General features: G+C 37.5%; 2 protein-coding genes across 5 annotated transcripts in view; both read left to right on the top strand.

The window, feature by feature from the left end:
• The window catches only part of yem (yemanuclein), a 26,117-nt gene extending 13,041 nt beyond the window's left edge, over positions 1-13,076 (top strand). For all 3 annotated transcript variants that reach the window (XM_011648576.3, XM_089084867.1, XM_089084858.1), the window contains exon 13: positions 12,983-13,076. The gene's annotated coding sequence lies outside the window, so the exon portion shown is untranslated. The remainder of the gene's footprint in view (positions 1-12,982) is intronic.
• The window catches only part of REPTOR-BP (REPTOR-binding partner), a 23,676-nt gene extending 1,988 nt beyond the window's left edge, over positions 1-21,688 (top strand). For both annotated transcript variants that reach the window (XM_011648577.3, XM_089085086.1), the window contains exons 2-4: positions 12,983-13,076; positions 19,259-19,380; positions 20,781-21,688. In XM_011648577.3, coding sequence (XP_011646879.1) covers positions 12,983-13,076; positions 19,259-19,380; positions 20,781-20,888 — 324 coding nt within the window. In that variant the 3' untranslated portion in view covers positions 20,889-21,688. The remainder of the gene's footprint in view (positions 1-12,982; positions 13,077-19,258; positions 19,381-20,780) is intronic.
• Positions 21,689-24,834: the final 3,146 nt, after the last annotated feature.

Here is a 24,834-nt window from a genome sequence, read left to right as displayed (position 1 = left end):
CCTCCAGATATTTTCGCGCGGTTGCACCGCGTGTCTATCGCTGGCGTTCGCGACGCCGTTGCACGAACGCCGCGGCGCTTCGCCTCCGCGTTTCCCGTTCCGCGTTGCGTGTCCGTTCCGTATCATAGCGAAAACCGTCCTTACGGGCGACACGCGTATGTAACGTTTCGCTGCGCGGCGCGACGCAGCACAGTTCGGCTCGACTCCTTTCGTGCTGTCCGTGTGTCGGTGCACCGTCGCACTCGTATGTGTGTGTGCACGCGCGCGCGCGCGCTCGTCTCTCTCTCTCTCTCTCTCTCTCTCTCTCTCTCCCTCCCTCTCTCTCTCTCTCCCTCTTTCGTTTTGCCGGCGATGTACGACGAAACTGGGACACCCGCTCGCGCGGTCCTGTCCGAAGAGACGATCGTAATTCATAAAGTGTCGCGACGTTTCCTCCGTCGCGATGCCAACACGCCGCGTCGTGCGGCTCGGCGTGATAAAACCGGTCGATTTCGGAGCCCGCCACGTCGCGAGCTTCCGCGTCGTTCACCCGCGACGCTACTGCGCAATTCAACGGCGACGCGTGTCGCCGCCGAAAGCGTGGGTTCACGGATTTTTGAGCGAGCTGTTTTTTTTTCGCGCGAAAAATTCATACACGTACCTGGCACGTCGGCTAATCGCGAGCTATTTTTAGAGAAAGCTGTATTTCGCGATATCACACGCATGTCGTATTCGCATGTTATTTACATTTATTTACATTACATGTGTTTGACAAACTCAACGAATATGCGAAGGGTTTTTATCGTCATTTTACCTTGATGATTTTGGATTGGAACGAACCGTGAAAGCGCGCGCATGCGTTGCGCAAAGAGAATTGGTCTAGTTCCGGTGTTGCGTTCAAGTTATATTTAGAAAAGGTACGTTGTATTTATACTTCGAGAATTCGTAAATTAAATATAATTATAATCTTATTTAGAAATCATCATTATTCAAAATTTTGAGATATAATTATTTATATTTTGTATAATCCTATATATAACAATATAATATATCTATTAATTAAATTAATTATTTAGAAATCCGTTAACTTAACTGCCATAAAATCATTATTCTTCAAGAATTAACAGTTGTCTCAATTCGTAATATAAATGTACGCGTTTAAATTTTTTTAAAGTTATCTATCATTGACAAATTATGTTTTCTCATTAATTTTTTTAAACATTACTATTTAGCTGCAGTTCATATCTGGTACTAAATCTGATATAAAATATCTGGATTCAATATGATAATGAATGTAGTGGTTTTATCTACCGCGTATTATGGCGTTGATTAATTCATACCTTCTCTCGCTCATATTCGTATCTCTTGTCTTGTTGCTTTTAGCAATTCAATGCCATTCATATTGATTTTTGCGTTCTCGCAATTAAAAATTTACAATGTTTTCTTTTACGCTGGTGGGTACTAGAAAATGGGGCGTGAATTAACGTAAGAAAAAAATTGAGACGTTTGTTATTTTTAGAATTGTTTGTTATTTTTAGAATATGCTTTTTTCCTTAAAGGAGACTTTTACTCTTCATTTGATGTAATCGCGGTTCGTATTAATCTCTTATTATAGGAAGTCAAAGGGTCGTGATGGGAATTTCTACGAAAGTTTGGTTAAGGAAAAGGTTTCAAATTTTTGATGAGGGATCCGTGATCGGAGAGAGCCGTGTACTAGTTCTGAAACAGTTCGTATTACATTGCGTTACGAGGAAATCCACTGAGTACCATCTCAGATTGTTAGTTGAAAAGTAATTGAGGTTCGTAGGCGAAGGCGTCGTGGCAGCGGCGTCTTTTAACGAATCCGCGATATTTCCTTCGTATCACGTCCTTGGAAACAAGGTTCGCAATCTCGTGTCCGAGCGGGAAATTACGATTGTACGTGATCGCCCCGTTGTCCTTCGTGCACTTCTTCGAGCATCGCCGGTGATGCGAGTGCGCGCGTGCTTGTTGCATGAAATGCTACGATGCGCGTGATAAAAACGTTTAATCGAAGATAAATAGCGATAATGCGAGGGAACGCATGTGAAATCCTATGAAGAAGAGAAATACGGGGATAACCCTTCGTGATACGATTCGTGATCGCGTGCTTTACGTAATTCTCATTGTCGAAGCGCCGTATTTTGCTGTGATTGATTTTAACGTATTTTGCTGTGATTGATTTTAATATGACTTACAAACATTTTTTAAGTTTAACAATTTCATGAAATCCAGATCGTTTTAACATTTTCAAAATGTCGACTTCATGTCAAATTCCATAAAATGCTCAACGTTAAAGCTGTTTGGTGGTTTGTAATATTTTGAGATATCGTATTATCATCGAGTTATCCACTACTAGTTATCCACTCATCTCTCTCTCTCTCTCTCTCTCTCTCTCTCTCTCTCTCTCTCGTTGAATTTGAGCAGAACTTTAACGTCCTTCATCACAGGCGGCAGTCCCTGCGATTGTCGGTATTGCGAGCATTATCGTTCTCGTTATCATTATCATCACCGGTGGTACAGCTTTAGGATTGTTGTTGCTGGTACTGCTGCTGCATCGGCGAGCATCATCGCTCTGACAGTAACCTAACGGAAGATCCTCGCGTTCTCAACGCCGTCACTCGTTCCGTGCTCGTATCTCGACGAGCCAGGTTATCACGAGAAACGCTCCAGATGTTGCACAGTATTGTGCAAAAGAACTTTCCACCGGGCGCAATATCTTTAGCGCAATATGCGACGGTGTTACCGGCTCTAATAAGTATTATATAATGCTTCATTTAAAATCGAGCGATGTATCAAATTCATCAGTGAGATTTACGAAAATCTGACGTTTTGTTTTAATCCGCTTTAGAATTTAGAATCATTAGAACGAGAATTTGAAGTGTATTTGAAGTGAATTTAAAATGCTCATTAATAATTATAATATTTATGTAACGAAAAATTTAGACCGTAAGATTTGTCTTTCTATTATTTTATATAAAGATAATTTTTAAATAAAATAAATGAGATAAATTTTATTTTAATGCAAAGTAAATTTTTATTTATTTTAAAAATGTTATTTATCTTCCAAAATAAATTCTTTGAAAAGAGGAGCAAAACTATATAAGGTAAAGTCGTATGAGCTCCTTAATTCATATCTATTTCTCACATTTTCGAAGTTACGCACTTTCTGTGAACATGATACATAAAAGAATGAATTTTGAAAAATAGCAAAGTATATTAAATTCTTTACAGGATTTATGGCACTGGTAAGCAGAAAGTAATTCTGCTTACTCCTTTCAAATTTGTCTTCCAAATTTGTCTCGACATATGCCGTGCTTGTTTTTAATAAAATTTTATAAACAATTCACTGTATTGAACGCCTAAGATTTTACCTGTCTAATATTGTATTATTACTTTCTTAAAATTTTAAACTTGTGCATTAGCTATACTTGTTTCATTCTACATTCGCTGTTCGATACAGGATCAAAGCTCACGAATGCATCATCGAATCGTTTTATATGGTGTACAAAGTGCGCTTCACATCATGCGGTTCATTGTCTTTCGAGTCGTCGCGGCATATTGAATCATTCTTATTTTCGTTTACATGAGTATTGCCTCCGCGATTGTACTATCTCCCATCGACGTCGGCGCAGAGAAAATTTATATCCGCCTCGAGATATTCCGAGATATTATTCCTTTCTGTCGTCAGGATCTACGTCCTCTTCCGCGCACATGCGTGCGCTCTTTATGTCGTTTGACTTTCATAAATTATTGTCTGTGACGTGGACGAATGCGATCGCATAAATCCAATCGCGTTCTCTTTGTCTCCTTATCAGCCACGTATACGAGCAGGAAAATGTTATACATTCGGCTATCTACATATATATATATATATATATATATATATATATATACGAAGAAGGTATATATATATATATACCTTCTTCGTTGTATGTTATTATACGATATGTACCAAGTGTATGCAATTTTATTTTCATATCTCGAAGAAATTTAAGACGAAGTAGAACACATATAACTTCGTCTAATCAAATCAGGATAGTAAAGTTTGTTACGTCAAGACGGTAAACGATTTTATATTACGTTATATATTTTCAGAATTTTCAAATGTTAATTTATTAATTTTTTTTATTATTCTATTTTTATGGTAGATATTTTGCTTTAGCTGCAGGATATTACGGAAATACGACGAGGGTTGTGCTTTTCATTCTAATTTTATATCGAAATATAAACATATTTTTGCCGCGTGATACGTGCAGAAATACGCGCAGGAATACGCGCAGCGGGGGAGGAGAAAGGGAGAGCGACAAAATTTACGCGATTTTGGTGCTCACGCAACGATTTCACTCGCACTAGCCTATTGTACTCGCGAAACATCCCCGTCCATTGTTGTACATAACGTCGCTGGAGCAGCGGCGCGGCTGGAAAATTACGAGGGAGCTTTCTCCGCCTCTTTCCGTGCCTCCTACTCTCTTCCGGTTACGCTTGTTCGGGACGAACAATGACCTGGAAAAGCTCAAGAAAGCTTTAAGCCGCGACTGTACATTCTCCGAGACCAGCTCTCTGCAGTTTTGTCGTCGCGAAATGGCAAGAAGAAAGAAAGAAAGAAAGAACGTAGTATTACAAAAATATCATAAAAGTATCGCGATGACAACAAATCAAATAATATCTTTACGAAATGGCTTAATCATGTAATAAGTTTGAAAAATATATATATATATTATAATCGTTATTCATCTGATGAGTGACAATCATTTTATATACTATTTTCTCTTTTTTATTTTATATCAACGGTTTGAATATACCATCTCACAAAATTTATTTAGTAATTAATAATTTTACTTAGTCAAATGTGAGTGATATATTATTATTTTTTATGATTGGACTCACGGATTAGACTCAGGGATATATCTTTATCACATTTTTCACTGAGGATAACTCAAATTCGAGTCGCAACAGTTGACAATTTTTATTAATAAACATGATTAAGATTAAACATATAATTGTACGCTGTACAATTTATGGTGCTGATTCTCATGAGTCTTATTATTGTCCATTATTATAATTTATTATCCACGTATTTCGAGCAGATTTAAAAATCGCAGACATTTTACCCAAAAAAGGTGTTATCAGATGTTTAAAATGTCACCAAAAAAAAATTCAATTCCCCCTGGGTCGGAATCCGCTTTACTACGTTTTATAAATTGTCGCTGGGTGGCTTTGCGAACTTTCGTAAAAGCTCTCCTGTTGATGCGGATCGTTGAGAAGTCTTACAAACAAAATGTACGCTTGTGAGCTAAATACGGCTTTTGAATGCCAGGATCGAAAATGATCCTCTGTTCGAGACAGATAAGCGTTATTGCACATCGTGCGCTCGGGGAAAATGTGTGCGACCAGTTGGCGTGAGTGGACCGGAGGATTGTGCAACCATCGAATGGAGGTAATAATAAGGTCGTGGGCACGGTGAATCCGGTAACTCTTGCACCATGCATTCATCGACAGCGCTTTATTATCGTGAGTGACGCACGAGATTCGCGCGCGACAACCCTGTGTCTGTGTGCGTCTGTGGCGCGTGTATTCAGACGCGACGTATTGTGAAAGCTTAATAAGAAGAACTTACGTAAATTGTATATTGTAAATTCAACGTTTACGCGCAACAACGCGAAAATTGCGATTTTATGGCAAACTCTCGCGCACGGCTAAAATCTTTATGCCCGACGTTTTACATCAGCGCGAATTTAAATCATCGGAAACGTCGGTCACCGAGGATTTTAAATCAAAGTCGTCCCCCTTCGCACAAGATGGTAAAATTGCACTCGCGTTTTTTACACAGCCCGAAATATAATATCGCAACCGCGAACCACGTTTCAAGTTTTCAGTGTCAAAGGATCTTGCCGCGACAATAAATTAGCGTTAATTGCCGCTGGATGATTATAAAAGTTTGGACACCCGCGAAATTTCTGTCGTAAATCATTCCGCAAAATGAGAATTCAAGACGAAAGAGTTAAGTGCGGAAAGCAGCCGGCTTTTGCCTCGCAACCACCATAGTAAAAATGTTCCTATCCCTCACTTACGTCTACTTTGTTCCATTTCGGTCCACTTTAGTCCAATTTGTCTAACGTCCATTTTCCGCCTAGCGCCTTAAACAAGATAGGGAAAAAAAAAATAAGTAAAGCCAACCAGAAGCACCTTTCGCGCGCGTGTCTTCCGTGAACATCCGGTTCCACCGTAATATTCTTCTCGGAGTTGTTCTGTCGGAGGAGAAAAAAAAGAGAAGAAAAAAAAAAGATAGAGGAGAAAGAAAGATGGAAGGGCGAAGGAAATTGCGACGCTTGGTCAACAAACCCGATTACTAAGGCAATTAAAATTAACTATGCTAATAAAACCATGTCAAACGACGCTGAAATTTGAGAGGGCACTCTAGTGTGAAAAACAGATAATCCCGGAAGCAGAGCGGAGAAGAAGAGTGAGTCCAGTGTGGGCGATTCGAATCACGAGTGTATGAGAAGAAGTGGCGTACGAGGGTGACGGCGTACGAGGGTGAGAGGAGGGAAGTAGCGGAAAGAATTTGCGAGGTACCCTAATGCATTTGAGAGGGTCACGCTGAGAGAGGCCGCGAGAATAATTTGGCTAATAATGGGAATTAATTGCGAGCACGCGCGTTATCCCCCTTCGAAATTCGAGAGTACCGTGCAAGCACGAAAAAGCCAGCGATGTGCGGCAATAGAATGGCGATGGTGCGGTCGTAATTAAAGAGTTTTCTCTCGAAAAGCGATCACCTGAGACTCGTTCGGTAAAACGCGAAGTAGGAATGCGATCTAACGAATGGCTTTTGCTCTCGAGGTTTTAAATGACTGGTAACCGTAAAGGAGAACTCGCGTCGTTAGCTCGATTTTGCACTGTAATATAATCTATCCGCATACTTTTCGTTATTAATTATGGCATTGATTGACGAGGAGCCTTTTTTTTTCCCGATTTTAAGACAGTTATTCGGTTTAGATCAAGAAAAACTGTAGGTTCAATATTTTCGATTTGCAAGCTTGATTTCTAATAGGATAGGCGAAGAAAGAGAGAGAGAGAGAGAGAGAGAGAGAGAGAGAGAGAGGGAGGGAGGAGATATGCGATAAATTAGTAAAGAAACGTATTCATAAACATTTGAATGATGAAGATAGTAATGCTTCTTTGCTGAAGCGACTCAAGACTTATTTATATTTCACGATAATCCTTGAGTAGATTTCGGGCAAAGTGAATTTTTCAGGTGTTCTGCATTTACTTACAAGTCTGAGCGAAATTTTAATAAAGTTAAATGGATTTGGGTCTTCGAGAAAATCTGTTTACAGCGAGAACATTTGCCTTGTTTTAATTAACGGCAGAACGGGCTCCTGCGCGCGCACATCTAACATGCTTCTATATAGATGATGTTGAAGATTGCTTTGATTGAAGTTTCGCTTTACGAAACTAGTATAATTCGAATTTCCAAATCACGATATACGTTACAAACATACATAAAAGGGTTTTTTATCCATTCGCAGTAGTTCCATATAAATTATGTTTTTCTGCGTAACACAAACATGTCAGTTTTATCTCATTATTTTTTAATTCCGCAACATTAAACATTATATGTCGTTATATTATGGTGGTACTCCAATTTAAAATTCTGTTATAAGTAAAATATATGAATAGAAATAAACAGAGAAAAAAAGCCAGAGAGAGAAATTTTGTTATCTATTTTCTCTTCTGAAGCTCGATTAATTGAATATCTTATATCATTAATTACACGAAAATTATAAACATCTCGATAGTTTTGTTTTTATTAAAGTACATTTTATATACATATATTTATATATATTCATTTCATATATATATATATATATATTCAATATATAAATAGAAATAAACAGAAGAGAAAAATAGATTTTATCATCCGTTTTCTCTTCAAAAGCTTGGTTAATTAAATGGATCTTATATCATTAATAACGCAAAAATTATAAATGTCTCAATAATTTTGTTCGTCATAAAATGCACTTGAAATAAGCTGCCATTAAAGAATGCATGGGATGAGAGAGAAACCAGAGCTGCAGTAGCAGATCTACAGGAGAATTTAATACTCCCGAGAGTATATCGACGTTATCTCAAATTATCGTTAACGAACGTCAGAGCATTCGGCCCGAAGGCGTAAAGGTGATGGCAGCAGCGTGAACCATGTCGCTGCATCTCCGCTGCACATTGTGTGCAATATGCTTTATGGGCATCCGGTTCCCGGTGCGGCAGCGTAGTATCGGGCATCCGGTAACCGGTGGCGAGACGACGTTAAGGGTTCCCATTGAAGCGTGCCCCGGCTTGATTAATGTTAAAACGGTATACGCAGGCAGCCTTAAGTCGGACGTCGCCGCCGCTTTTTACATTGCTTTTAGCAATCCCTTTTAGTTCCTTAATAAAAAAAGTCTATTTTTTTTTTTTTTTTATACACGTTGCAGCATGTGACCGATACGAGTGCAGAAAATGTATCCATAAGAGATAATGACATTTTACATCGCTGCTTTTAGGGCAAACACGTTTTTTCTAGACGGGTTAGCTTCCGCAGAAAAAAGCGTGCGCCGCGCGTCTGGCAGCGGCGTGAAAGCGTTGTATGCAAAGGGGCTTACGGTATAAAGTTATAAAGTAGGCTATCGTCTCTATCTTTTGCCATTATCGTGGCAACCGGAGTATTTCCTTAAAAAGGCATTTCGTTCGTATAATCTTGAGATTATATATATTAAGGGTGTATCGACAAATATTGTACACTAATCGTTTCCGCATAATACTCCCGCGACGAGAGAAATTTTACGCGCGTGTAGGAGCTCGAGAAATCCCAGCTTTTCATTATTATACCGCAAAGAAACACCGATAATGTGCTAACAGATTTTTTCCCATGCAAATGCAAATTAGAAAGATTAAAATGGGTATTGCCTTTACGGAAATTCGCATTGGCGGTAGGACCGTGTCCAATTTTCTGTAACGGCGTCAAGTAATCGAGTTTCAGATAACTGAAATTACTTTTTAAACGAGAAACATTGCCTTGCATGTTTCTACTGATAACGATGAGAAACGTCAGAGAAAAAGATCGTAAAATTTTATGTCCGAGCCTTACGTTTCACCTCCGATAGTTGTGACAACCGTTAAAATCGCAAACGCCATGAAAATGGCATTAGCTCGATAGTGTAAGTAGAGCGCGTGAGGTTGCTCGTTCGTGCATAAACGGGAAGAGGAGTATCCCCGCGAGATTTACTGCATATTTTTATCTCTTATGACAATATCAACGTGACGTAATGTTCTACGATCGACGCAGGTTTATATAGATTGGCGAAATTGAAGACCGGACATATATTACATTACGGTGTAAACCAACTCTGCGGAAAGAACGATTTTGATGAAATATCTAAAAATTTGGCCGGATCTGAAAATAATTTTGTTAGACCATCAAAATAATTATGAAAGTCGTTTTAGCGTGATAATAATACTGTCAAAATTTTTTTTTATTTTAGTAATCGATTTGAATTTATACGCATAATTTTAATGACATCAGCAAAATTATTCTTATTGTATATTTATATATATATATATATATATATATATATAAAATATACAAGCGGGATGCAAAGAAATATAATCCAAGCTTCCTCGATAACTGAAATATCGAATTTATTTTATGGAAATTTTCTGTCGATACGATATTCTATTTGACACTTTGTTTATCGATGCATTATGCACATGCATTCGCACACTTATTCTCAGCGACGATCGGAAGTCGTAGCAATTGCTGAGTCAGAAACGGACGGATTGTTTCTTCGATCGAATGTACGTCGATCAGACCGTCGTCGTATAGGTTGTCGTATGCAAGAGAAGGAATTGGAGTTGGAGTTTGTGCGCTCACTGGAATGTGCAAGTGTGCGACGCGGTGGAGACAAGGAAGTAGACGGAAATGTCAGTGTCAGCAAATGTCTGATAGGTTCCGAAAGGGTTATAGTCGCGGATTATCCATGTTCTGATCCATGATTATCCATGAAGGAGATACGATTTCACGTGATGATTCTGGCGACATTCGGTTTATTATACTAATTCCGAACTTACTTTCATTCGCATTGAAGACATTACATCCGATGGAGAGTAATGATGTCAGGATTTCAAATCATAACTATCTTTGCATCGCATAAATTACCATCTTTAAGATTATTGATCGCTGCTGCAATTTTATTACTTTTTCTTTGAGTATCGATATTTAATTAATAAAATAAAATATTTGGGTAAAATCTTCTCAGCATAGGGGATAATTCTTTTCTGGATATTTCATATCTTCTCTCATTTGCGATTTTTTTTTGTGAACAATATTCATTATGATAGATTAATTGCAAAACATCTTTTATTTCTGTCTAATCGCAATTTGCAATTAATATAACACGCGTTCTTGCATACTTCCGTCTGTTCGTTCTCTTTTTGTAATTTTAAAAAATTTTTTTAAAAGAAAAAGAAGCCAAATGAAAAAGCAATTTAAACTTATATAATTTTGCATCAAGTGTTTCAAAATAGATTGCATTGTCTTTTATCTCTTAGTTGAAATTTTTTTTTAAATTATAACTTTTTAAATTTGTAACTTTTTGTGATATTCTGTTGCGATTATTAAAAATCAACTTTATTTGATACTATAAACTCGAAAAATAAATACAAAGAAAAATAGTTTACATTTTAAAAAGTTAAATTATCAAAATTTTTCAGTTTGGTATTTTCCGAGAATCTCAGATAGTACTATTTAATTAGCATATAAAATTTTACTGAAAAAAAGTTATTTGAACAAATACATGGCAGAAAGATAACCTAATATTTTTGGGATATTATGAAACATATTACATTTGTTAACGAAATGTTTACATTCATGTTGTTTGTCTCGCCACTATGACTACAATACACTGCGATATGTAAAAAGCGAACAAACCTCTATTTGCGTTCTCGCTACGTTCTCGATTTACAGACTGTTCTCTGCGCGAATTTTTGCATTTAAAATTATGAAGTTATTTCTGCATTTTTTGCATGCGAAAATCAATTTCAATTATCTCGTACAATGACGTGGAGAAGAAAAGGACCTGTGAATCGGAGGAGGAGAGGGATGGGACTTGGTAGCCGACAAGAGGGTGGTCGGGTAAAGAAATCGGAAGTGCTCGAGAGGGAAAAAAAAAACGGGATTCGGGGAGATTTAATACGAGATAAGATTGAGAGGTACGGGCAGGTTGTAGCGGTAAACACGGTTTTCTAAAAAGGGGGCGGAATTTGTATTTTGTCACCCCTGAGCGCGTATGCATACTTAAAGGCCGCGGTATGCAACAACCGTGCCCGAGGGGCGTGTAAATTTTAACGGTTCGTCGGGAAGATGATGTGTCGCGTCCGCGTATCGTCCACCATGCTTCCAAGGCTGCGAAATTGTTCCTCCAGGTAATTATTCCGCGTTGAAATCGTTTTCGCGTGCGGCCGCGCTCTGTTTTTCGTCGCGAGACGCGAGACGAGAATCGCGCGAAAATGCATCTCGTGAAAATATACGCGCGCCTCTCGCTCGTTTGACTTGGGGCAGTTTGTATGCACGACAAACGTATACTTTGCATAAATAATATCCTCGGGATAACAACGCGGGGAACCACTGCGCGATACGGTGACTCGTCTCATAATAATATACCGTATGACGTATACATAGTGCTAAGAATGCTCGTTTGGAGGAAAATCCATATGCCCGTCGAAAATTACGCGAGACCTGCAAGTAATTCCAAGTAACACATTTTGCAACGTAAGAATCCGAACCCAATTTTTTGCATGCAAAAATATGCTTAAATATTAAAAAGAGTAAATAAGTATTGCGGGCAATAATAAAAGAACGATCTTTAGAATATCCCGACTTTTCCTCGTGTCTAAGTTTCTCGCCGAAGATAAAACTAAGCTAAGAGGTGTATTATGCAAGGGAAGAAAAAAATGCAAAGGAGTTAACGCGGCTGTCTCGTTCGCGTCTCGTCGTCTCTCGCTCGATTTAATCTGACGGCTCGAGTTACGACGATCATAAAGTTCAAAGCCGAGCAACTGTGCCGCCGACGAAAAGGCCGCGACGTTTGTTGGACAGATCGTTCGATCGTATGTTCGCCGATATCGAGTGACGCGCTCGTTGCACTTTTGCGGTCGCGAGAAAAAGGGACGTGTGCGAGACTCGGTGGGAGGACGATGATTGCTCGTTTCGCATTTACGATTAAGGGGCATGGGGGGATCTTCGCGGCAGAGGAGACGGTTTCATCCCCCCCCCCCCCCCCCCGAGCTTTTCACCGGAACGGACCCCCTCAGGCTCGGTTCTCGGCCTCCTTCTCGGGAGGCAACACAATGAGCTTTTGTTTCCATTGAAAACGACACCGCCGTGTCTCGCTCAAGATATTAATCGGGGCGAAACTCCGGCGCGGATCAAGGGGCATTATAGCTGGCCGCGTGTGCGCGAGCGTACGTGAGACCGCGGCCCGATTGAATCGTAAATTACCCCGCGGCGAATTATTCATGGCGCGCGCCCGCGCGCGCTCTCGTTTCGGTAGGCCGCGTAATAATCCAGCCGTGCGTTTTGTAACGCGTCAATTTTTAATGCCGTCTCGGCTCCTCGCGTAAGATTTGTCACCGTTGCGCTTGCTCCCGCGCAAATACATACACTCTCATGGTACGATCATCAATCATCATGAACAACTCCCGATAGAATTATTCACTGGCCGGCACATGTAGCCACGGCAAAAGCCACGGGTGTAAAAATGGATTGGTTTTAACGAGTGGTTAATCTTTCTCTTTTTATCGCGTCTCTCTCTCTCTCTCTCTCTCTCTCTTTCTCTCTCTCCGAGAGGAAAAATATATGAGACCGCTCGCTCGATTTGCTCGCTTATTAATATGTGCGAGATAATGAATTTTCTCAATTAATTTTATTGTATTGTTTTATTCGCAGGAGGGATCTCGCGGTGATCGGAAAGAGGGGGGCAAGAGGGGACGCAAGCCTGGAAGGAAGGCGGCGGACAAGGCGGACATGAAAGCTAAGCTCGGTAAGTGGCTACGTGAAAGATACTTGCTGACACTTGCTTTAACATTTTACGTCACCGTTCTTGCTTGCAACGACATGATTTTATCGACGATAAATTGGTTTACCCCGGTCGCGGTCTGAACTAAAGTTATTTTATTATAATTCGTACTTCTATAAGTAAATTGTGCTGCGCTTATAAGTAAATCAATGCTGCGTTAGCAATCAATTATTTCTGGGTTAGTGAAGTAATTTGGAATCAGTAATTATCATCATAATTAAGATCACCACTAAATAATGCAATAAATATGAATTGTATCGACCTCCGTCATCATTAATCATTAATCGATAATAATCATAAAATGAAATGAAGTTAGAACTACCTGGTAATGTTACATATGTTATTACATTGTAATTTATTCAATCAAAATTATAATAAAAATATATAATTATTTAATTATGATAAATGACTGATAATTTAACGATCGATTATTATTTTTATACTTTATTAATTGATAATAAATATCGGATATTGATCATTAATATATTGTAAATTATAGGTCATTGATTACTTAAAATACAACCGCAATCAATTATTGATTTGATTATATTTTACACATCTGTGTTGTCTGATATTTTAATTGGCTGCACGCTGTAATAATAAATTATATGATGAGCTCGTATCGATTTTATGTTGATTGATTACAACTGGAAATTGCTATTTCATAAAAACCTTTTTTCTATAGATTTTTGATAATATCGTTTGGCTATCAGGAGAAAAGAGAAACATTTTGCAAAATGTGAAATGCGAAAATACGCGTTAAAAGGGAAGGACTTTATCTATCCGACGTCCTCAACTCGTCAACGTCTCTTTAATCCAAGATATGAAAATTCGCATAAAACAGAAAGATAGTGCGCTCTACGAGACAATGAACGGACGTGGCTAACAGATATCGGCCACTTGCTTCTCTCGTTACTCTCCGGCTTTATGCTACTCGTTGGTGATTCTTGATTAAAATGTTTGATAACTGCGACGATGGCACGTCTTTCTCGCGAAGAGAACGCGTATCCCGTGTTGATTGCACAGCTCCCATTTCGCTTTTCACGTTTGTCGGCTCGCGCCGCAAGGATTCCCGCTGAAAGGGCGCGAATCGCCCATAGGAACGTTTATCTCTTTCGCGAATGAATATTTATATCCGGGCCGTATTCTGCGGCCCCGTTTCCTCGATACCCCTGGCGAACGGGGATTACCAGCCACGGCCACGCTCTTACCATACGGTTATCGTTCGGCTATTTTGCAATTCCGCCGTTTCGCCGCCGCCGCGAAGCTCTTCGGGGTAACAAAAGCGAGAGGAGAAAGGAGAAGTTGGAGGATGGAAGGAGAGGTTGGGTAAAACTAACCGTGCTGATGCCGCACCGTGACTGCCGCGCGGACCAACATCGAGTAATTTCGCGGGGTTATTTCTGGAACGCGCATGGCCCTCTCATTCGGGAACAGGGAAACTTTATAATCACCTAGCGCGCGCTATTTCGTTCTCTCCTTTCTTCCATCTTCTCCTCCCCTCTCCCTCCCCGGGTTCCTTCCGACCACGATGTGGCCCCTTTTCCAGACCACACGCCGTTTAATCTATGGAGTAGCTTATCCGATGGTTTCTCACTTGTGGCTGATTCGCAGTCAATGTTGCAGTCAACTTCGGGATTGAGTTGACTATTTATTTTGATATATTTTTTATTCATTTTTTTCATGAAATTATGCATCTTTGTATCTACAAACTCATATCTCTGCTTTTTTACATTAAATATTTTTTATTTCAATTAAGTCGTTTCAATTGTTAACTTTTTCATTTTTTTTTTCAGTTATATTTTAACATTTTTTTTATCTCATCAGGAACAAAGATGTTTCCAAAATGAATAAAACCGATATAAAAATCACTCGATAACAATACAACAAAATGATTCGCAAGTTTTTGAGAATATAAAAAATATTACGTAAATGTTATGAGTACATTCTGAGAATATATAGTTATGGTATACGTAAATGTTATGAATGTTTTCAGTATATGCGGCATGATCATAATACGTTCAGTATGAGTGTAGAATATGTAAAAAATTGAAACATTTACCACACTGTAGAATTTTTTTTAATTTATAAATTTAAACAATATATTAATTTTATTTCTTAATATTTTTTTGAGAAAGAATGGAGCATATATATTTGATATGATATTTTTACTTTTTATGAAATAATTTTGTTCTGATTAAATTATTCTTGAAATTTATAGAAACGTATCAGAATTTTAATTCTATTGCTTTTAATTGTTTAAAACTGTAAAGCTTTCAGTTTAAATTAATTTCGGAATTATTAACACCTTATTAATTCTTTAGAGCAAGTAATTTTAAAATTCTACGTGAAATCTATTTTCATTCGTCTATTCGTCTTTTTACTATAAGAAGTCTTTTTACTACAAGAAATGGTTAAATCTTTAACTATTTTTTCTAGACAAAGTCATTTATGTTACATTTTTCAACGATCGATTACAATTTATTAAAGAATATTAAAACCTTCTATTTTTCTTAACCGGTCTCTGTCTGTATTTGCCGTTAAGAGGATGTTCCCTCGCTTTCCGCGACGACCTGCACGGAAATTGCGCGCGAGTCTCTCCGGCATCATTCTTGGTTGTGCGAACGAACGAACGAACGAACTCTCCATTTTACTCCGTACGGCTGACGGAACCGACTTTATTTAAATCCGCTCGCTCGAGTTTCGCCTCGATTCGGTCCAGATGTCGGCCGTCGCAATGAGATCCTAAATGGAGCCACAAATTGACTGTGCGAGAACGCTTAATTTCCGCGGCGCGCCGGCATCGATTTCCCAGACGCGAGGCCGATCGCGTCACCTCCAATCGACGTCGACGAAACTCTTTCCGATAAAATTTATGGGTTGCGTAAATTCACCGGCGGCCCGGTCATTCTTAAAGGTACGCAACGAGACGAGCGACGTTTATTGCCGGCGTAAAAAGCGGATTCGGCGAGCCGTGAACGATAGTGCGTTCGCGAGCATTTGATAGTAAAACACGTTTACTCTATGTGCGATGGTTTCTCCGTGAGAGGAAAGAAAAGAATTTGCCACTTGTGAAACTATTTAACAATCTGATAATCTGAAAACTTTGGAATCTAATAGTCCTTTAACTCGTAATCGAGGAATCTTTGAATCTACAAAGTTACGAATCTCAGATTCTCATGCCTGAATGTTAGGTCCGTAATTGTAATCTCGGATCTTGTTTTAAAAAAATGTATTAAGAAAGGAAAAGAGAGAAATTTAAAAGATTCGTATCTTGTGGCAGTTTAATAATCTTATTTTGATTAGAAATTAATTGGGGTTGTGTAATGGATCATTCAAGATGAATCATTCAAATGGATGGATAATTCGACTAAAATATGTATTGAGTAATTTTTGAGAGACATTTCGCAATATTATAATATTAATACATATGTGACATAAAAATAAGATTCCATCATTTTATTTCATTTTAATTAATAAGATTAGATAAAAAAGTATATAAAGTAGAAATATAAAATCAAATTAGATAAATAGACCATAATAGATTAGAATAAAATTAATTATTTCCTACATATAATAATTATAATTAATAATCATTATCGCGTGCCTTTCCGTTAAATAATATTACATATGCTACATATCAAATTGTGTAAAAAGTATTTTATATATTTTTTTTATTATATTCATTTGTAAATTTGTATATTGAAGAATCTCCGGATAAATTGCTTTTTCTTTTGCATCAATATATAATATTTAATCTTGGAATAACAGACGCCAAATGCACAGACTTCAAATTCTATTAAAGATATATTTGAGAAGGGAGATAAAGTAACACACCTACACTTAAATCTAATTTTTCCTTATTATTCTGCAGATATTATTTTATTTTTTATTTATTAGAATTTAAAAATCAGTATGTATTATATCTCTCAATTATATTTTTCGAAAATTTTGCTTTTGTGATGAATTGCTTGACAAATATTTATGAACTTATTGTATAAATATCAAACAATTAATATCTCGTAATTAATATTCAATTATGCAAATTTTCTCCAATATTTAGTTTCTACATTGTAGGAAATACCAATAAATAGGTAATATATTCTCTTTTAGCTCTTTGAACTCATGTATTTTCGTACGCGCAATAAATTGAATAATCAAGATATTCCAGGATTAAATATTTAATCCTTATCTTTCCTAGCCCATTCATATAAAGCAATGGAAATATTATAAATGTTTGTTTGAATAATTTTATTATTTTGAATATTAGTTTTGCGGTACGCAAAACTTGTATTAATATGTAAATATTTTTATATATATCTACACATTTCTATTTTATGATACAATTTTCATAGATACATTTTACTTAAAGTAAAAGTAATTATTAATAGCCGCGGAATTGTAATTATATCTATATTGATTTGTAAAATATAAACACAAAGTCCAAGTTATATAGCAACGTTTAAAATAATTGTTATAAAATAAAAAACGAATAATGTTATAAATAAATGAATAATCACAAGATTACTCCGTTGCCGTCCGATGCTTCCCTCTTCTCTCAGATCTTTTTATTGCATTTGAACATCTCAGTACTTGCGAACACATTAATTACAGATCGTGCATAGTAATCATCACAATACAATGGTCGTGTGACATTTATCGTGCGCCCAGTACTCTAATATTAATTAATCACGTGCGACGCGCGATTTATTACATTCCGACGAAAGAATAATGCAAAAATATTGCAGGAGCGTTCACGTCGCGTTTCCATTTTGTAAATTAACAAAACGATGGTCAATCTGAATCTTAAACGACAAAGAGAATCAGGAAACGCGCGGTACTTCATCCAGAACATTACGATATGAAATGTTTAACGAAGACAAATTAAATGGCTAATAGGAATATAAATCGCTTGAAAATATGATAAATTTAGCAAGTCGTGTTCTCCTCATGTTTTCAATCTGGATAAGCGTTAGTTAAATTGCATTCGTATTATATCGTATCATATATCCCGGCTCGAATGAGCAAATCGCATGGAGTACTTGCTTCGTTAAATAGCCGCTTACGATACGTCTACGAGTCGTCGTTAAACGCAACAGTTAGTCCAATCACGCAATCTGATAATCGCTGGATATTCATAGGGAACGATTGCGTTTGGCATTATGGATGTAGCACTTCTCGCATCTCGCGTCGTCATATGTGCGATTTTGTATAAAATAACAGCATAATTGTTGCTATGAAATAAATCGATAAATGTCTGTCGAATATTCCCCGGGTGAATTTTGATTGGCGATCTTTCATCGCGCATTAAATGTTACGTTCGTTTAAAGAGTAAGATTTGTTTTATTTAATCGAAAGTATTTACATTAATTAACTTATTACACAGTTGCTTTCTTTGAAATTTTGGATGAATGTAGATATGACGAAACGTGATAATTAAGTTGATTTTTATTTATTAAATTGTGTCGCGTCGTTGAAGGATTGGTCTCGTATGAGTTTTTCCGAGTAAAAAAACTGTAAAGTACTAAAATACGAAGTTTCACGGAACACAGGAATCTCAGGAAAGACTTTCAGACTTGTGGAATCGCCGATGTTCGAGAAAATTTTGGAATATAAAGCGCATAGAAACCTGGTGACCTGGTAAAATTCCAGAATTGCAGGATTCGAGGATTTGAATATTAGAGATTTCAGATTGTAACGACGTCGTTATTTAAATCGCGCTGTTTCAGTTTCGCATCTCATCGAGCCTCGATTTCCTTCGGCTTCCGACATGCGACGTATTTATTTCCTACCCTGCGTTTCGAACAAAATCATAGCTTATCGTAACACACTGTCCGTCTTCGTAAAAGTTTCCGCCGTTCGGTCGCATATGCCGCGGCATTACCATACGTCTTGCACGTTCGGCGACATTATTAAATCGTGAATTCTTGTAGAGCCCGTGATATATATATCTGCCACTTGGCTTGCCGTTACGTCACAACCTGACGCCGAAAACCAGCGAAATTTATGCTCGGCGCGAATTCTCGGTCGAAACTTCAGTCGCACCGGTCTCGGGGATCAGGCCGCGCTTTGCATGCATCGATTCCTTGTATTAATATGGATCTACGTTTTCTCACCCTCGTACTCGTTTGCCATTCTGTCTACAGAACGAAGCCGGCAGAGTGCGAGGGAGTGCCGTGCTCGCAAGAAGCTGAGGTATCAGTACCTGGAGGAGCTCGTGGCCGACCGTGAAAAGGCGGTGCTTGCTTTGCGAAAGGAGCTCGAGATGGTGAGTCATATTTTTAACCCTTTTCATAAAGAAACGAACGAGAATTGGAGAGTCTCTAGGAAAAAAATCTAGGATTTTCTCCTTCAGATAGTTCAGATAGACAATTTAGTACGTTTGTTTGTCGCAACGAATAAGTTGCATGCCGAATGATAAAACAAACGCAAATGAAAATTGCGTTTATAAATTATATTGATAAATTTGTTAAACAGAGCATTCCATAATTAGTAGAAAGTGAAAACGTAATGTCGGTTCTTGTAAAATTCGAACACAATTTTTCTTTAGATATTTAAAAAAGTTAACATTTTTTATTTTTGATATTTTGATATTTTGATATTTTGATATTTTGATATTTATGATTAAATTCTAATTAAATATTGTCTTTTATAATGTACTTAAAATAAAATGATGAATAATGTTCCAATATTTATTTTGATGTTTATTTTAATTTGAAATTTATCAATTTCAATAATTCGTAATTTGAAAATTATTCTCTTGTTATTTTTATCATCAGCAATTTGCATATTTTACAAGGAACTAAATTTTTGGAGAGTTATTCTATATATATTTATAATTATAAATTATTTAAAAATATATTAGCGTCAACTTTTGATTGCTCTGTTAAATATTAGTCAAATTTAATAACATGATTAAGAAAAACAGAAACAAAACACTAATTTGAAATACAGATAGTTTTCTTCCTTTTTTGAAGGAAAAACACTGCACTTTAAAGTTCTCTGAATTAGTTGTATCTCGAACATAAAGCAAAGCAAATTCTTCGGAAGCTGGGGAATCTCGTAACTTTTTCTTTTCCATCGCTTTCCTCATCGTCTTCCTTATCGTCTTCCTTAAATCTTCCTTCGAAGTGCAAACTAAGTTACTCGTAAAAGTGTAAAGTTCTGGCGGAATACAAAGATTCGGTCTTTAGTAATACTACTAGAAGTATTATTCGCATTTATATTGCTTTGTTTTTGCCCAAAAATACTCATATTTGTTAAAATTATTCGAGCATTCTCTTTCTCTTTGAATTTTTTCTTTTTATGGATTTCTGGTGGTAGGAAATATTACATAAATAATTTCAATCGACTCAACAAATTATCTTGCTGATTTCTTCCAAATTTGTTTTTCTTATCTTCTTAACAAGATTCTTTCAGAATATTTGATATCAATTCGTTATTTGATATCGTTCTGTGTCTCTTCGTGTAGAGTAAGCTGCCGAATATTGCGAAGAACGGTTGAAAAATCTCGACAAGTCCCACGTTTCCTGCGTATCCACGAAGCTGTTCCGAATCCTCTTGATTCCTTCGAAGATCTCCAGCGCACGACGTTTTAGTAGGAATAAGACCGGACCAAGAGACAGAACTCACGTACTTTACACACCACCGTTTGTTATTTTTCTGCAGTATCGTCAGTGGACTCAGGAATTGGATGCCGGACAAGTCCCCGAAGGACTGCAGGCGATGCTGGAGGAACTCGGTTCGCTGAAGCGGGAACAACCCAACAGCAACTAAGTGTGACCAAGGAGCCGAGGAATAAGAAAGTCACGTGAATCGAGCCTTGTTCATCTTGTTCCTCCGATCGAAACCCCCCCCCCCCCCCCCTCGTAGTTGAGCTTTCTTTTCGTCTTTTATCTCTCTTCCTTTTCATAGTTCTTTGCGAGACAATAGGGAATAATTGGTTGGTAAATTTGAAATTTAATTTTTTACGTTTTTGTGCTTTTATATCGCGACCTCCCGCGAAAAAGGATCTTTTGAATCTTTTTAAGATTTGTTTCTTTTTTTAGGAATACGTTTCTTATATGATTAGCGAAATTTTTCCCATTTTTCTTCTCGATCCTTCCTCAAACGGCAGGATCGTTGTCCCCAATTATCTTGTTACCTCATGCGTTACTTTTTTGTACGTACGTTTTGTATGTTGCGACTCGTTACGTTAACACATATTTTTTATTCTTGTTGGTTAAGGACATCGGTCGATTATCTACGGCCTCACGCTTGGAATGTACCTCCCTCGCATAATTGTTGCGATGTAAGAAAGTAATTAGATATATCACTGTTACATCTCGAAGAGAAAAACGGTCGTTGTATGTCAAAGTCTATGTTCAGTATTGTCTGTTTGAAGAACGTCGTTGCGGGATCTCCTCATTGACCGTTTACCGATTCGTTTGAAACTTTACCGATACGCGGTATTGTACCGCAAACAAATCATCATTTTGTACAAATTAGCGCCAACGTTAATTGCAAACGTTAATTTATATATGTGTACGGAAGAGTCTGATAGTCAAATAAAACCAATATTTTTCGATGAAAGATAAGCTTGTTGATGTCCACCGTCCTCCGAAATTTTTTGCTTGAAAAATTCTGAATGAATGCTTCTTTGGAATTCTATTCGTTTAAACGTGTCATTTGTACATGAGAAATCAAATAGCAAATTTGCGAAATGCGAAATTTTTTTTTTCGCTCACATGCACAAGAAATGCATATCCGCCGGCGTTGTTTCGAAATCACATTTTGGACATTGCGATTTCGCATCGTGGTTTTGTGCAACAGGAATTTGCATTTTGACGTCGGGATATGCCGGTCCATGAAATCTCCGCTCTCGTTTACGTAGATTGCGATTCGTCCATAGACGATATCATCTCTCTTGCCGTTCGTTGGACGGTCCGTTAAAAAGAAGGAAAAATTGATGAATCCGATATCGCCGTTATCGCGATTGCATTCGGAAATTTGAAACGAATTTTGTTACGCAATTTAGCTCGAAGCTTTTAATCAACTCAAGCAGTAACGAGCGAGCTTAATATCGCCGTGTAGTAATAATTGCGACGATAACGTTCATAACGATGTGTTGCATTCGATTGAACTGAATGTCACGAATAAGAATTTAATTCCTGTTCCCGGGCTACTGATTTAATGACATTTTCTATTTTTCAACAGTCCCCCTAAACGGATTGTTTTTTTTTTTTTTTTTTTTTTTCCGCTCACTTGGTAGCTTATAGAAAGTAAGTGTGTCAGATCGATTTGTTCAGACATTTAGCTTCGTGTCGCTGGAAATGTTCCGATTGATTTTTATGCTAAATTTTTGATTTTTTGAAAGCTTGTTATTGATATAAGCGAATTGACAGGTAATGCGATATATACGAATTACCTGTTCGTATTCGTATATGGGGATTTGGATAAAATTTCTGCCAAATATCACGTCGCCCATAAATCACTGTCTCACCACAATGCACACGGAATCAGACTTTACTTTCTTATTAGAAAAGGAATATCAGTTTTACCATGTTTCTCACATGCGAACGTAGGAAAATCTTGGGGGTATATAAAACGGAAGTGAAAGAAAAGAGAAGAAAATTCATCGTTTTTCTCTACTATGGTCGCAATAAATCAGCGTGTTAGGCGGAGTGTAAAGTTGAAATATTGCCCCGTAAATATCAAATTGTACTAAAGTACCGAGCAAAGAACCGAGTGCTTCGCATTGTTATTAAGCTGGCTACATAGTAAGCACATAATGTACTTCCTGGCACGATGGCCTTAGTCGTGACAATGTCCGGAGATGATATATTTTACACGTTGTGTGCCTGACTACGAAATAACCAACTTCTGGATAAGCGATATTATATGAATCGATTCCGCTTGATAAATTATATCGCGTAATCGCTAACGGTAACTCGTTAAATTTTAGTAAAAGATATGAAACATAAAGATTTTTTTAAATCGCCTCTCTTCACAGAGACTCGGTTAAAAACTGCGGCTGTTAAATAATTAGATACATTTGTACATTTTATTCACAACGTTCAACTTGTTAAGATAAAACGACGTAAATGCCTTTTTCGCGTCAGACGCCATAATTGCCTCGTATTTTCCGCGTTGTTTTCGACGGATCTTATTCACAGTTCATTCACGCCAATGTCGGCGCCCCCCTCCCCCCTCCCCCTTTCCCCCCTCCCCGCGGAGGAGCATTACCGACATTTGCGTGGATCGTAAAAGACTGGTGATGCGTGTGCCCGCATCTGCACACGTGCACACACACATCTCTCGTGTCGGCGAGTTAACGATACGCAATTCCGCGCGTCATAAACCGCGGACGTTCAATTTCGTTGCCGCGGAAAACGCGTGTTCCTGCTGGATGGGCGGTCGGATGGACGGACGGATGAACAGACGGACGGACGATTGTGTCAGGTGCAGAGTTCATAAAGTGTGTAACGTTGCGGCGTGAAAAAATAGCGGCCACGTTTGGGAACGCGGAAATAAGGAGAAAAAAATATGGCTATCTCCAGCGGAGCGAGGAAATAGTTGTGGCCTCCGCTTGGAAATTTATTCCGATAGCGCGAAAATATTTTCGGACAGTATCTTTCACTCGATAATCCGTTGCACTTTGTGTTTGCAGCGTATTTCAGACGATTCGCTCTTTCAATTTTGATTCTCCTCTAAAAAGTTTTTATAAAAAAAAAAATTGTATTTTTCAGATTACGATCGGGGAAAAAAATTCGTGGACCCGAGCAGCAGAATTGTTAACTGACACTTTTCTTCAAAAATTCCTTCGCTAATTTTAAATAAAATTTATATTCTAACGAAATTTTTATTGAAGCCTAGTTATGAAAATATATAATTCTAAGCATTTGTGGTAATAAATTTATTTGACGTTTTCACCGAGAAGAAAGATCGATTCAAAATTCATGATAAATTTCTGAAAGAAGGAAACAATGATGTCAATTCATCAATCTATCGATACGTTTGTCTTATTAGAGAGATCACGGTGGACGTATAGTCGATAAAATAGCAAAGAGAAGAATAAGTAAATGGAAGCTATTTTCCGAGATGAACGACGCGCAAAGCCTGAGAACGTGAGCTGAGAAACGAGGAGAAACTCCATCTTCGCGTCTCTCTTTTTCCTTTTTTTCTTATTTGATCAAAGAAATGTGCCTTCGAAGGGATGATACGCACGGATATTACGTCGCTGCGGTTATTATAAACAATATTACGCGTAACCGCGTAGATCAATGATATTCAATTTAAGTTCTTATAATTTTTCATTCTTTTACGAAGATATTACGAACATTATGGTAGGATTTGAATTATTTATGTGAGAAATTTCGAATTTTCATGTTGGATAATGAAGATTATTTTCATAATTTTCATTTTAGTTCGAAAAATACATACAATCCATTAAAATACATATAATCCATTTCTACAGTAATTTGTTCGAGAAATATGATTATATATTTAAATAATATCTTTACATACGATTGATTAATACAATAATAATTGCACAGATAATTTATATCCTGTGAGAAAATTTGATCTGAAAATTTTAGATATTTCTCGATGTCGAAGGGCTCGAGATGTGTACCGCACGCATTTATCTTCGTATAACTGTGAAAAATTGATGCTTCCCACGTATATATCAAAGTGTCAATCGTGTCGCAGAAGATATATCTCTAGACTGAATTTATTTTATCCA

Source organism: Pogonomyrmex barbatus, unplaced genomic scaffold, assembly GCF_055798465.1.
Source record: "Pogonomyrmex barbatus isolate J1 unplaced genomic scaffold, ASM5579846v1 scaffold1, whole genome shotgun sequence".
Taxonomy (NCBI): domain Eukaryota; kingdom Metazoa; phylum Arthropoda; class Insecta; order Hymenoptera; family Formicidae; genus Pogonomyrmex; species Pogonomyrmex barbatus.
The sequence above is the reverse complement of the archived record's forward strand: the minus strand, read 5'-3'. Positions and strand labels throughout refer to the sequence as shown.